This window comes from Channa argus, chromosome 23 (assembly GCF_033026475.1).
Source record: "Channa argus isolate prfri chromosome 23, Channa argus male v1.0, whole genome shotgun sequence".
Classification (NCBI taxonomy): Eukaryota; Metazoa; Chordata; class Actinopteri; order Anabantiformes; family Channidae; genus Channa; species Channa argus.
This window is the reverse complement of record NC_090219.1, coordinates 4,634,725-4,646,824: the sequence shown is the minus strand read 5'-3', so window position 1 is coordinate 4,646,824 and position 12,100 is coordinate 4,634,725. Positions and strand designations below refer to the sequence as shown.

At 39.2% G+C, this 12,100-nt stretch overlaps 1 protein-coding gene across 3 annotated transcripts in view; it reads left to right on the top strand.

The window, feature by feature from the left end:
• pard3ba (par-3 family cell polarity regulator beta a) overlaps positions 1-12,100 on the top strand; it is a 135,108-nt gene that overhangs the window by 56,045 nt on the left and 66,963 nt on the right. For all 3 annotated transcript variants that reach the window (XM_067493569.1, XM_067493570.1, XM_067493568.1), the window contains exons 11-15: positions 59-244; positions 4,009-4,170; positions 5,478-5,564; positions 10,035-10,167; positions 11,433-11,580. In XM_067493569.1, coding sequence (XP_067349670.1) covers positions 59-244; positions 4,009-4,170; positions 5,478-5,564; positions 10,035-10,167; positions 11,433-11,580 — 716 coding nt within the window. The remainder of the gene's footprint in view (positions 1-58; positions 245-4,008; positions 4,171-5,477; positions 5,565-10,034; positions 10,168-11,432; positions 11,581-12,100) is intronic.

Genomic DNA, 12,100 nt, shown 5'->3' with positions numbered 1-12,100 from the left:
TGTGTAAAATTAAAAGTAAAACATGTTGGTAATGCCTTCTATTTTCTTTTGCATATAGAAAGGTGAAGAATTGAGCAATCGGGTGTTGGAGGATGGCAGGGAACAGCTGATGTACGAGATTCCCCTCAATGAAACGGGTTCAGCAGGCCTAGGGGTCAGCCTGAAGGGCAACAAGTCCAGAGAGACTGGAGAGGATTTAGGTATCTTCATAAAGTCCATCATCCATGGAGGGGCTGCTTACAAGGTATTTAGACAACATCATTTGGGACACATGGGGCTTGCAGGAGCCATTTTTGAAAGCTTTTAGCATCATTCTGACTTCAAACAGATAATCAAGTAATGTATCTAATTGTCGCAGGATATCACAGATTATTACATGATATCACAGGTTATCACCTTCCTGACTTATATTGACCTACAGCACAAACTGTGATTTTCCACATGAAGATTTCTTGTGTAATGAAAGATTATTACATTTAAATAAATTTTAACCATCCACATATACATGCAGCAGCAGAGTAACCTGATTTCTCCTCCACTATGGGCTTATTTTCGAAGCCCAACGCCCATATGTTAATTGTATAGTGACAAAAAATGCTGGTCTCTGAGTTTTTTGTTTGTACATGTGTTTGTGTGTTCATGTTGTAGTAGAGTGACAGCGCAGGGAGAGAAAAAGGGGGACAAGCATGTAGCTGATCCACAACAGGAACTGTGTGAATTTTAAAAAATCCCCAGGGGAAAATGACTTATTCAGACTTTTATGAGGCACTTTGCATTAAATTTTCTGTCTTATTTTAGGCAGACCTTGTTTTAAATGGGGAGGCATTGCCCCATTAATGATCTCTCCTTCCTTCCACCCTCAACTCAGCTGTGTGTTCCCATCCACAGCATTTAGAAACCAAGTTACATATATGGCTTGGTAAAGAAATCGGCGTTCTCCGGCAGAAATCTAGCTGGGGAAACCAGGCTTCACTAATCTCCTACGTTCATTTTGGAAACTTTCACATTTACATCACATTTAAGAAATCAGGTTTCTCTAGAAAGCTAGCTGTAACCTGGTCACTTAAGTCCTTGTTAATGCACTCAATGTAACGCACTTGAGTATGCCACTACCACCCCCTGTGACCTCACTAATACATTCTACACATTGTAGAATAATCACTTTTATGACAGTTTTAACTTAAAATTGAGAATTTATGACCTTGTAACAGTAGAAAAAATGTTTGCTGCTTTATTGGAATTTGCTAGATTGTACAGGTATACTTGAAATGGCCATTGAGTGTATATTTTTTTTGCCTTCAAATACATCTGGTGTAATTGCATCCTGCTTCATTGGAACAATGTCACCATGTTACTAGACTGCAGCATTTAAATTGGTGAACACAGTAAAACCAATATAATGTCAGTATTGTCTGGAATGTAAGGAAATGTAAAACACGGTATAATCAGAATTTTAAAGTCGAAAGCAAAAATCTAAACTATTTTTGAAACATGTCGTTGATGGAAATGGATGTGTGGAACCTTTGAAGATGTGAAAATGTGTTTTGGCTGTGTGTCCCATTCTTATATTATATTTAAAATATTTCTATATAGTACTAAAATGGCTCATCAAAGATTCACCATCACAAAAAATGTTACCACACTTTAAAGAGCTCCTTAAAAATACATCAAACATGAGAAATGGGGGTTTTTGCTGGAACATTTCTAGGCCCTCACTCTTCTCTCTTTCCTTTATTCAGAAGTGTCTATTTCTTCTGACTTGAACTAATCAGGGTTTCAGATTTTATCCTGAGCCAACACTCAAGTGAGCAGCTTAGCAGCAGTGTTGTGGAGACTTTTTGATCTTTTTGTTTTGGTTCTAATTTATCACTTTATTGTATTTATCTAGACTCTTTCCCGTTGTCTCTTGATGTTTCTTGCTCTTTTCCTCTCATCCCTCTTCCTGCGTGCGTCTCCTTTCTCTCTCTCATTTCCTCTCTTTCTCCAAGGCTACAGCCCCTCCCTTAGCTAAGTGTCTCTCAACCTTTGACCCCCAAGTGGCCTCGTCAAATCAGTGCTGCAGCCGTCTTATCTATATCGCTCAGTACTCATTTTAAGTTGTGAGGGCATCAAGAAAAAAAACATCCTTTCAGCACTTTGGAGATTCCTTTACTTGGTCTCAATATCTGCCTCCTCCACCCTTCCACCCCTATATAACACAACTCCTCGTGCCCCTCATTGCTGCTCCCAGAACTGCACGGCACAACGAGGAGGCACAGAGACGAGTGTGGTGTTGAAGATAAACGGCTGGTCTGGGATCAGGGCAGCCAGGCAGCGGCTCCCCGAGGGGCCTTCAGAAGTAGTTTTCTGGCAGCTGCTGATGTGGATAGCACTAAGATCTCTGACGGGCTGTGAAACAGGTTTCTGGGACAACATACCACATAAGAGGAAGGACGAGAGACAGACCCTAGCGAGGGAGCCCATGGAAAGAAGATATTGTGTGAACGAGTACTAAATGGGTGGGAATCTTAAGAGGGAAGAATTGAACTAAGTCGAACAATAGACAGATGGAAGGAGGCAGAATAAGAGGAGAAAGACAAAATTGAAAAGTTGAGACACACAGTAGGAATACAGCTCATAAGGGGAGGCGTGTGTGTGTCTGTCTTACTCAGTGTTGATGCATGCTAATGAAAAGCAGCTAAGGGGTCTGATGAGGCTTAGCAGCTCCAGGCCAGTGTGGGGAAGGGAATACGGCTATCTCTTGAGTCCGACTGACACACACACACAATGTAATACACACAATCACACAACAAGAAAAAAAGGGAGGAGATGAGGAAGAGTCATGGAGAGATCTAACCTATTTCCATTAAAGAGTTTTGGCTGCTGTCAAGACCCGAGGCCTCAATGACAGAAAAAACTGTTCTTTGGCTTTATCCCCGATCCTGTCATTTGATCATTTCAAAGAATATGCTAAAGAAAACAAATTAAAATTACATGTAGCGTGCCGCTGCCGCTTACATGGAGAATAGAGAAATGAATTGGGGGAATATCACAGACTGATTTTGGCCTGAACATCAATTTTTGATGATGTCCTTTGATATGATCCAGGCGCCAAATTCTTTGTGTGTGTGTGCTTGTGTGTGCTGTGTGTCATCCAAGCCTGCATTTGAGGTCAGCCCAAATGGTGCCTTTTAAATGAGGTGGGGTTAAAGGTCAATACTGACCATAATGGACCAATCAAAACTGTATAGATACACATACACTGAGAGAGTCTTTAGTGTGTGTGTGTGTGTGTGTGTGTGTGTGTGTGTGTGTGTGTGTGTGTGTGTCATATATACATTTTTTCCTTTTGCATTGGTTTCCTCATTTTATTCTCCGTCTTCCCCACCTTTCCATCTCTGTCGCTCGTCCACTCCCTCCCTCTCTCTCTCTCCAGGGCACTATTCTGCATTGCCTCTCAACAAGAAGCTGCTATTTAAAACACTTAGAAGTGATTTAGTGCCCACAGAGGCTATTCCATTAGCTGCTCTATGTATTTATCATGTCTCTCCTGCTCTCTGCAAATTGCTAACTCTACAATTTTCTGGTCTTACCCGTTCTTCCATGTTATACTCTTTCCTCTACTCTTAGTCTCTCTATTTTTCTTTTGCTCTCATTTTCTCTCTCTCATACATTTCATACTTCCTCCATTTTCTCGTCTTTGAAACTGTTTTTAGTAATTAGTATTGTGTGTCTTATTTTATGTACGTAGATTTGTACTGCCTTTTTTTACCCTAGCATCTTAATATATTTTATTCAGCTAAGGCAGTTATTAGTGAGATGTCAAGTGTCTTTAACATCTACTCTTCTGTGATGGTAGTTGAGATAAAATGAAAAGAAAATGCATCCTGTATTATGAAAGTTTCTTTTCCCAATAATATAAACTGTATATTTTACTGCTAAGTCACCTAATGCAATTTCATTTTAGGTAAGCTGACTTTAAATGATTTGTTTCTTTACTCAAACAGCTGTATCACCTTTTCCCAACAGGACGGTCGGTTGAATGTAAATGACCAGCTGATAGCGGTAAATGGCGAGTCCCTGCTGGGACGCTCCAACTATGATGCCATGGAGACACTGAGGAGCTCCATGTCCTCAGAGGGGAACTCCAGGGGCACCATCCAGCTCGTTGTGCTTAGAGCACCCAGACAGGTACAACCCATACAGTATGATGTGTAACTCACAGTAAATATTGATGGTGTATTATAGAATAAAGGGAGGTTGATACCAAGTGGGGAAAGTATGTAGGAGTAGGTGTGTAGATGTTTCCCATGACCCTAAACAGGATAGGCGGGTAAAATTACGGATAATTTAGAAGAACGCATTAGTATAAGGAATGACATTTTAAGAACGTGGAAGTTGCTCAGGCCTAATTTTAAAGTAATTCAAATGATAGGTACAAGGTGTCAGCACATTTTTACCATTCAAAAGAAATAAACTGTGAGAATAAAAGATAGTTTTTCTTGTTAAAATGTTCAGATTATGCAATGTCAAACCATAAGACACAGTTTATGTAAATCCCAAGTTTTTAAAGTTGTTTATTGCTAAAATCTTGTTTTCTCTCCGAAAACTCTATCAATTTTTTGTGAAAATCAGATATCAGGTAAATGATTCTGCTAAGAAAAAAAGGGTCTCTTTGGTTTAAGAAGTAGCATTACTAGTATTTAAATTAGGTGAAATTGTGTTTGAAAAAGATTTGAAAAGAAAAGAAAGTGTGTCATGTCAGTAACTTTAAAATCCTATAAATGTTACATTTGCTTTGCTATTTACTGCACTTCTTTGCTTTTGAAGCTTTGTTGGATGTGGGTCAACATTTTCAATTTTCAAAAGGAGCTAGGTTGGAAAATTTGGTTAAATAAAACATTTAGGAATCCTTATGCATTATCAAATTCTCTGTGCATCCTGATATGTTAAAAGATTATTCATGAGTAGCTAGCACAGATTTGACTGCAAAATCAATTTCATTTATCATTCCCATTAGGCTAATTTTCTTCCCGCTTATGATCACTTAAGGCTTACAGAAAACACTGTATATATTATTACCAGCCTTCCTACGTGTGGGTCACTAATATGAAATCAGGGTCCAACATAATAAACTCATTCATCTTGAAAAGTAAATTGAGTTAAGTAGTTTTTCTATTCACAATATTCAAAGCCATACCATAGTGAAGATTGTTATTGTGGCTCCTGATACTCACAATATCCACAAAGTTTAAAAAAAAAAGAACCTCAGAATAAAGACTGCCTTTGTGACAGCGACTGTCATGCTGCATACTGTAATTTGTTTAGGTGTCAAGTTGGTGATTTTAACAGTTTTAAGATCAAGTTGACACTTTATCAAGAAGAAACAGGCAACAGCTCAGTTTATTCGATAAGGCATGTTGCTGCAAATAACCAGACTATTTATTTGTAATTTTTTCTGTATATTATACTTTTTGTCTTTTTTCCTTTTATAACAGATGAGCAGTGGCAAAACTGCAGCAAGCTCACCTACAAATCCCTCCATCGCGAATCAAACCAATACCCCAACAGGCTCCAGCAATCAGGTACGAGTGGGTGACACCTGCCACCAACAGCAGCCACCTCTGCCTCGTCACTCCCCCTCCCTCCTCCCTATATCGAGGAGGCGAGTGTCTGAACCGCTGGCTCACAGCCACAGACAGTGTCTCACACACAGGCCAGGGGATACTTACACCAGATACACATATAGGTTTAATCAAAAGGAGAAGTGTAGTGGTTACGCATTTGGTTTCACGCAAAGGGATGGTGAGTATAGTCATGATGAAGGTGGACATACACAAAATCATGTGAACAGTCCAGGTCTGAGACATGTTTTAGGGTTTTTGTCTCACAGCCACACATTGAGCAGCATAAACAAACACTCTGAGGGGAACATAAATAGGGAAAGGTCTGAATATGGATACATACACGAACAAACAGGCAGCCAAATGCCTGTGGAGCAAACCACGATCGATAACACACAATGTCACACATGTGTTGGCGCGCAGGGCAACACCAACATACACAAGTCCAGGCACACACGTAGCCACACAATCGAAGCCATTGACAGTCAAGATGGCTCTCAGAGTAACAGTTACGCTGAAAACATCAGAGCAATGGCAGGGCAGATGTACGGAGATCCATACACACACCGCAGGATACCCAGTCGCAGTCAGAACAGAAACACACATAGATCTGCAGCCATATATTTAGACTCACAGTCACATAACTCCACACACAACTGGGCTCTCACCAGACATCACAATCTCCGGCTCTCTGGTGGACTCTGACACAGTGTGTGTGTGTGTGGGTGTGTGCAAGTGTATATGTTGCAAAAGGGTGCACATAACATTTTGGGCATCAAATTAAGGTTTTTAATTGAGTTCTTTAAAATGGTACAAAGAAAAATGTGTTATTATAAATTTATATAAAAAAGTTATAAATGAAAACGGGCAATTAACCAGAAGAGTCAGGGAAAACCCTGAATTATCTTTTTTAACCATTGACTATATTCATAACATGAATGCTTAATATGATGTTATAGTATGAATGGAATAATAAAGAAAATGTCACTTTTTCCTTTTTTTGTACCAAACCTTTGAGGTGTAAATTCAGGACATTTTTAATGGTTGGGTTGAAACACTTTCCCTTTGACAACACCACTGACTGTAACAGCATCAGCTTTTATCTTTCTTTTAAAAAAATACTCAAAAACTTGATCCAGTACTAAATTCTTCACCTTGTACAACTCTCCTTTCTGTCTTGTTATTTTTAACTCACTGACACTAGCTTTAACTCTGATTATTATTTCTTAGTTTCTCTTTAGATCACTGGGGTTGTCTGTAAACTGTAAAGGCTGAATCTGCACTTTGCTGTTCCTTCTATTTGTGAAAAGTTTTGTAATAACTTTCCCTTTTTTATTTCTGTCTTTCTTAAGGGAATGTACTCTTGCTTTCCTGTCTCACCTGCTTGTTTCTCCTCTGTCAAATAAAGCTAATCTGAAGCCTCCTGCATGCTTGTCTGTGTTTGCTTTTCTGTTGGGTTTTCAGAGGCTGCCTTTCCTTCACTCCCTGTTCATTAGATGATATTTGGGTCCTCATTCCTTCTGTTTAGGCCTTACTGAGTCTTTTCTGCCTTTATCTGTTGTTACTTGCTTCAAGGGATCAAATACGTGTTTCACAAAAGTTAAACAACTGAAAATTCCTACTAGACATATATACACCTTATTCATTCGTAGTATTTTATTTAAATATAAAGATATCAAAATTGTAAGTTATTTGACATGGCAACAGTCACTCATTCATGGCCATATAGGAATACATAATGAAACCTGACGGAGGAGTAAAATCATGCTCCATGTAGCTGTGTCGACATCCTGCCTTTCAGATGTGATAAATGTGTTAAAACAGGCTGAATAGAATGCTTCAACCTTTCCTTATTTTTACCTTTATCTTCTGGGCTATTAGGGAAAAAACTATTCCCATGAAAGTCTTTCCATGCCCCCTCCCAAAAATATCCGCACTTTGCTGTGGCAGTTTTTTCAACCCTTGGTGGTGGACTTATAAAGATATCAAGTGTGACAGACGGTGAAGAAACAGTTTCTCAGTTAAGTCTGTCTATTCAGCTCCATGTTGAACTATGACCGATTTATCACAGCAGTTAAAGCAGATGCTCAGTGATAGTTTGTGTCAGTAATAGATGGACTAAAATGGGAGGGTTGACTGCAGATTGTGGCCCTTGCATCTCATCTAGACCTCTGTTTCGGTTTGTTAGTCATCTAAGCCTGCGGATAAAGACCTGCTTAAAACCCAGTTCAGAGTTCAACATATATCTGGAGAGTCCCACTCAGCTCATCGATAAACAGCCAGTCTGCTGACACTGTGGGGCAGTGTGATAAAACAAGCACTCCTTAAAGCAAAATACCCTGAGCCCCTTAACAAGCTTTCCTCTCACTGCCCTTCAAGGGTTTGCTTTCCATTATGGCCAAATGCCCTTAAAATCCTAAATGTAAAAAAATCCACACATATACTTTTTTAAATGTGTCAGTGTGATATATTTGTTTCTCTGTCAGCTACCTAATGAGGCTTGAAGTTATTACAGTCCGAGGAGTCAAAGATTTTGTACTGTGATGTGTTTGTTAAATTTGTGGACAGCCAGCCATATATTTTTCGAGATATTCCTTTATTGACCCTAGTATGATTCAGGTTGGTAAGCGATCCATAATATGAGTAACTTTCCATTCTAAGAATTAGTTCTAGTCAGGCTTGCAGCATGGCTCTAGGGAGGGGATTATACTGTAGGTAAGTCCAGCACTTTCAGCAGGTTACTTTTTGTTTACTTTGATTATGACCAGCTACCTGCATAACTGATCATCCCTGTGGGCTGATTACCAACAGTAAACATTAATATTAAACATCAGAATAATAACATTGTCAGTCAACATGATGATTTTAGCATTTAGTGTTTTGTCATTTTTTTTGTTTCCTAGAAACTCCAAGAGCTGCTAGCATGATTGAGGAAGCTTTCTTAGTAATTTTGATTGGGAAAGTGTTGTGGTTGTAATTGATCATTGCACCTATGCCCAATATTGCTGTTATTAATGAGAGCCTAAGACCTATACTATGAACAATTTTTTTTGTTCTTCTCAGCAAAAAAGACTGTTTTCTGTAATTGATTTATTTTTTGTCACACACTTCATACCACCTATAAGGAGACCAATGCACACTAAAACCAAACAGATAGGAATTGGTGCTAAAAATCACATCAAAGACCCAAAGCAGCATCATCTTCTTTGTTTGTTCTCTCTCTTTGCTTTTCATCACATGCCGAGTAACATGCAGCTGGGGTGGGTGACACAGTAGGGCAGAGCAGGGCTAAAGCTCTCAGAAGCCTATTGTATGCAGCTGTAGGTTGGGGCTGGCTGGATAGATGGACTCCTCCTGTTTACCTATTGTTGTGGGATTAGGATATCTGACTGCCTGTCTGCTTGGCTGCTTCAAAAAGCCTCAGGCGAGCCGTCATTTTGTGAAGACCGATGGTAGGTTGGGGGGGCTGTGATTTGATTTATGTGTCACTGGCACATACAAAGGAAGTGGCACAACTTTATGTGCAAATGCATACGGCACACATGAGCTCACAGTGATTGACAGCTATGATGTGGTGACATATTAAGATGTATGGTAGCTACTAATGATACCCCTGGGTGTATGGACCCCACCCATTGCTTTGATATAAGGAAGCTTTATGTAAACCTTTCATTACTGTACACTGTGCTTTACCATTATTTTTTTTATCACACTTAAATAAGTGTGTGAGACAGCTGTATCTCCCTTTGACCACAAAAGGTTTTTTTTTTTTTTTAATCTTCGACCATCCCCGATTCCCACCATCACTGCCAGTCACTATCTGGGGGTTGGGTGGGTCTTTTGAAGTGCTGGATGGATGTTCGATAACATGCCTGTCAGTGCGCTCAGGATTATCTTAATTACTATGTTTTCAATTGTGCACAGGAGGAGAATCTGCTTTTATTTGCAGTGGTAAACAGTTCTTAAAAGGAATGCCTAAGGCGTAGCCAAAAATATATATACTGATTTATTTCCCCATCTCCAGCTTTGTGATCAGATTTTAGGATGTTTTAACCAATTATATCATTTTTTGTAATTCAGAATAGGATATTTTCCTCTTTCCTGGCTAAATATTTAGGTTTAACCTTAAACCTGTTAACATTCTCCCTGTCAATTATTAAATTAATTATTATGCTTCCAAATATTAAGTGATGTGTTGAGACGTGATGTGTTGAGACTTTTCAATTATAACTTTGTCACTGTATTCGTGTGCCACTGCACATGTAATCAATATTTGTTCTAAATCTGCTCATATTTCCTCAAAGTTCCTCGCTTTTATCATCATCTGCAATGAATCATAATTGATTGGTGGCCAGTGTGTCCCACAGAATCCATCTATTTTATATGATTACCATTTACATTGTCTCTCTTGATCTCTCTATCTGTTGACAGGAGCATTGGGGCCACGATGCACACCAGAGGCCTTCGGGACCCTCCAGATACCCCAAAACCGAGCCCACCACACACAGTGCAAGTCACGCTCCAGCAGCGACCAACAACAATGTGAACAGCAACTCTGGAAGTGGTGAGCATGCAGCCACAGACATAAACAAATCACACTGTGCACAGTATTTGTCCATTTAAACTGTCAGATAGTCAACATTAGGCTTGGAGTGTTTGTGTACTCTCGTTATCTGCGACTGAGTGAGTACACACTGTTTGTTTGACAGTGTATGTGCTTATATACGTATGTATGTGTGTATGTTTGCAATTGCTACACAGTGTGACATCCAGCTAAGGCTCCTGACATTGTTCTGTTTTTTTTTTTTGCTTTTTTAGGTCACTGTAGCAGCTACCCTAAGCATTATATTGCACTGCATTACAAAACTGTTACAACTTTCCAAATCTCTGTCTCTGTCTTTTCACTGCATATTTATAGTGGGAGAAAGGGAAGTCATTAACTATGTTTTTCTGAACACCATACTCTCTTTTCATGTGCAAAAGATCTGACCTTGGAATCATTACGCTGATGAAATGGATTCTAAGTGGGCCAGATTTGCATAGAGTCTATTGTGCAGCATGCACGATGTTGTGTTAAAAAGGACTAACAAACTGTTTTAAATTCAGTCTCTCTCTCTCTCTCTCTCTCTCTCTCTCTCTCTGTCTCTCTCTGTCTCTCTCTCTCTCTCTCCACCCCCCACCATCCAGGGAGCAGGAGATGCTTTCTTTGCTGATACACTGTCAGCTCTCCATCATACTGGAGTAGCAGTACAGTTACAGTCACTTTGTAGTGGGGGGATTGCACCACTAAGCCTTAACAATGGGGAAATTATGTACTCTCGGGGTTTATAGTTTATGGAAATGTAGGAGGAAGAGTTGCAAAGCAAACTCTTTTTGTATGCAAATTATTTTATTTTAATTTCATTCATTTCATTTTTAGTTTTGTATGTATATTGTGTATAGAGTGTTTGTTTATTCAGTTAACGTGACTTTGATATAGAGCTTATCTTTTCTGAATGTCAAACCTTGTTATTGAGAGTATTGATCCTCCAATGAAGCGGACAGTGTTTTCCATTGTGTCTAATGTCCATGTGCAGTCTATTGTCAGAACTGATAAAAATGAACAGAGCAAACATTTAACAATGGATATCAAAGTGTACACATCGTTTTTATTTAGCTTTCATTACCTTTAGAAACCTTAGTTTTGATATTCTAACCAGTAAATAGTAAAAGTTAAACAAAATCAAAAAAGCTAAATGCTAATGAAAATGAATTATGATGAAAGAAAAGTGTTTTCTTTATTCCCAGTTTTCTCTCATTGTATTCTTTATTTGTTGTGTTATTCTTCAGCACCCCATCACACTGCGAACACTAATGGCAGCTACAGTCACTACAGCAACGAGGATGGGGAGTGGGCAGAAGGCTTCCCCTCGCCGCCCTCCCCTGGCGCTATGGAGGAAATTAATAGACATTTACAACTAACTCCCACAGAGCACAGGTACCCCCCCCCCCGCAATCATAACGCACATAATGTACCATACACTGTGCCATCCATACTCGCACAGGGCCAGAATTATTATATTGTCATGGAACTCTTAATATGGGCCGCTGTGGTTTGAGATAAAGAACACTCATTATGCTAAATATTACAACGCATATATGCATTATTTAGACTATGTGGTCTAATTGCAATAGCCTATTTGCATTATGCAGAAGTAATTATGGTGATAGCATAATAGAGTCAATTCTGTAGGAGTTTGAAGGCTTAGAAAGAGCTATGATACTTCTGTTAGTCTCCTGCTGTACAGTCTGCAGTCACACTGACAACAGCAGCACTCTGCACAGCAAGCGCTCTGTTAGAAGCACTAACTCTATATGAGGCTCTTTATAAATGTATGTAAGATAATGTGCCTGCTGTTATGAGAAATGGTTATGAATTGAAAATTTCAAACACTTCTCTAATGATTGGATTATTTTAGAAATTGTTCATTTAATTTTTTAGAATAGCATGCACTTTT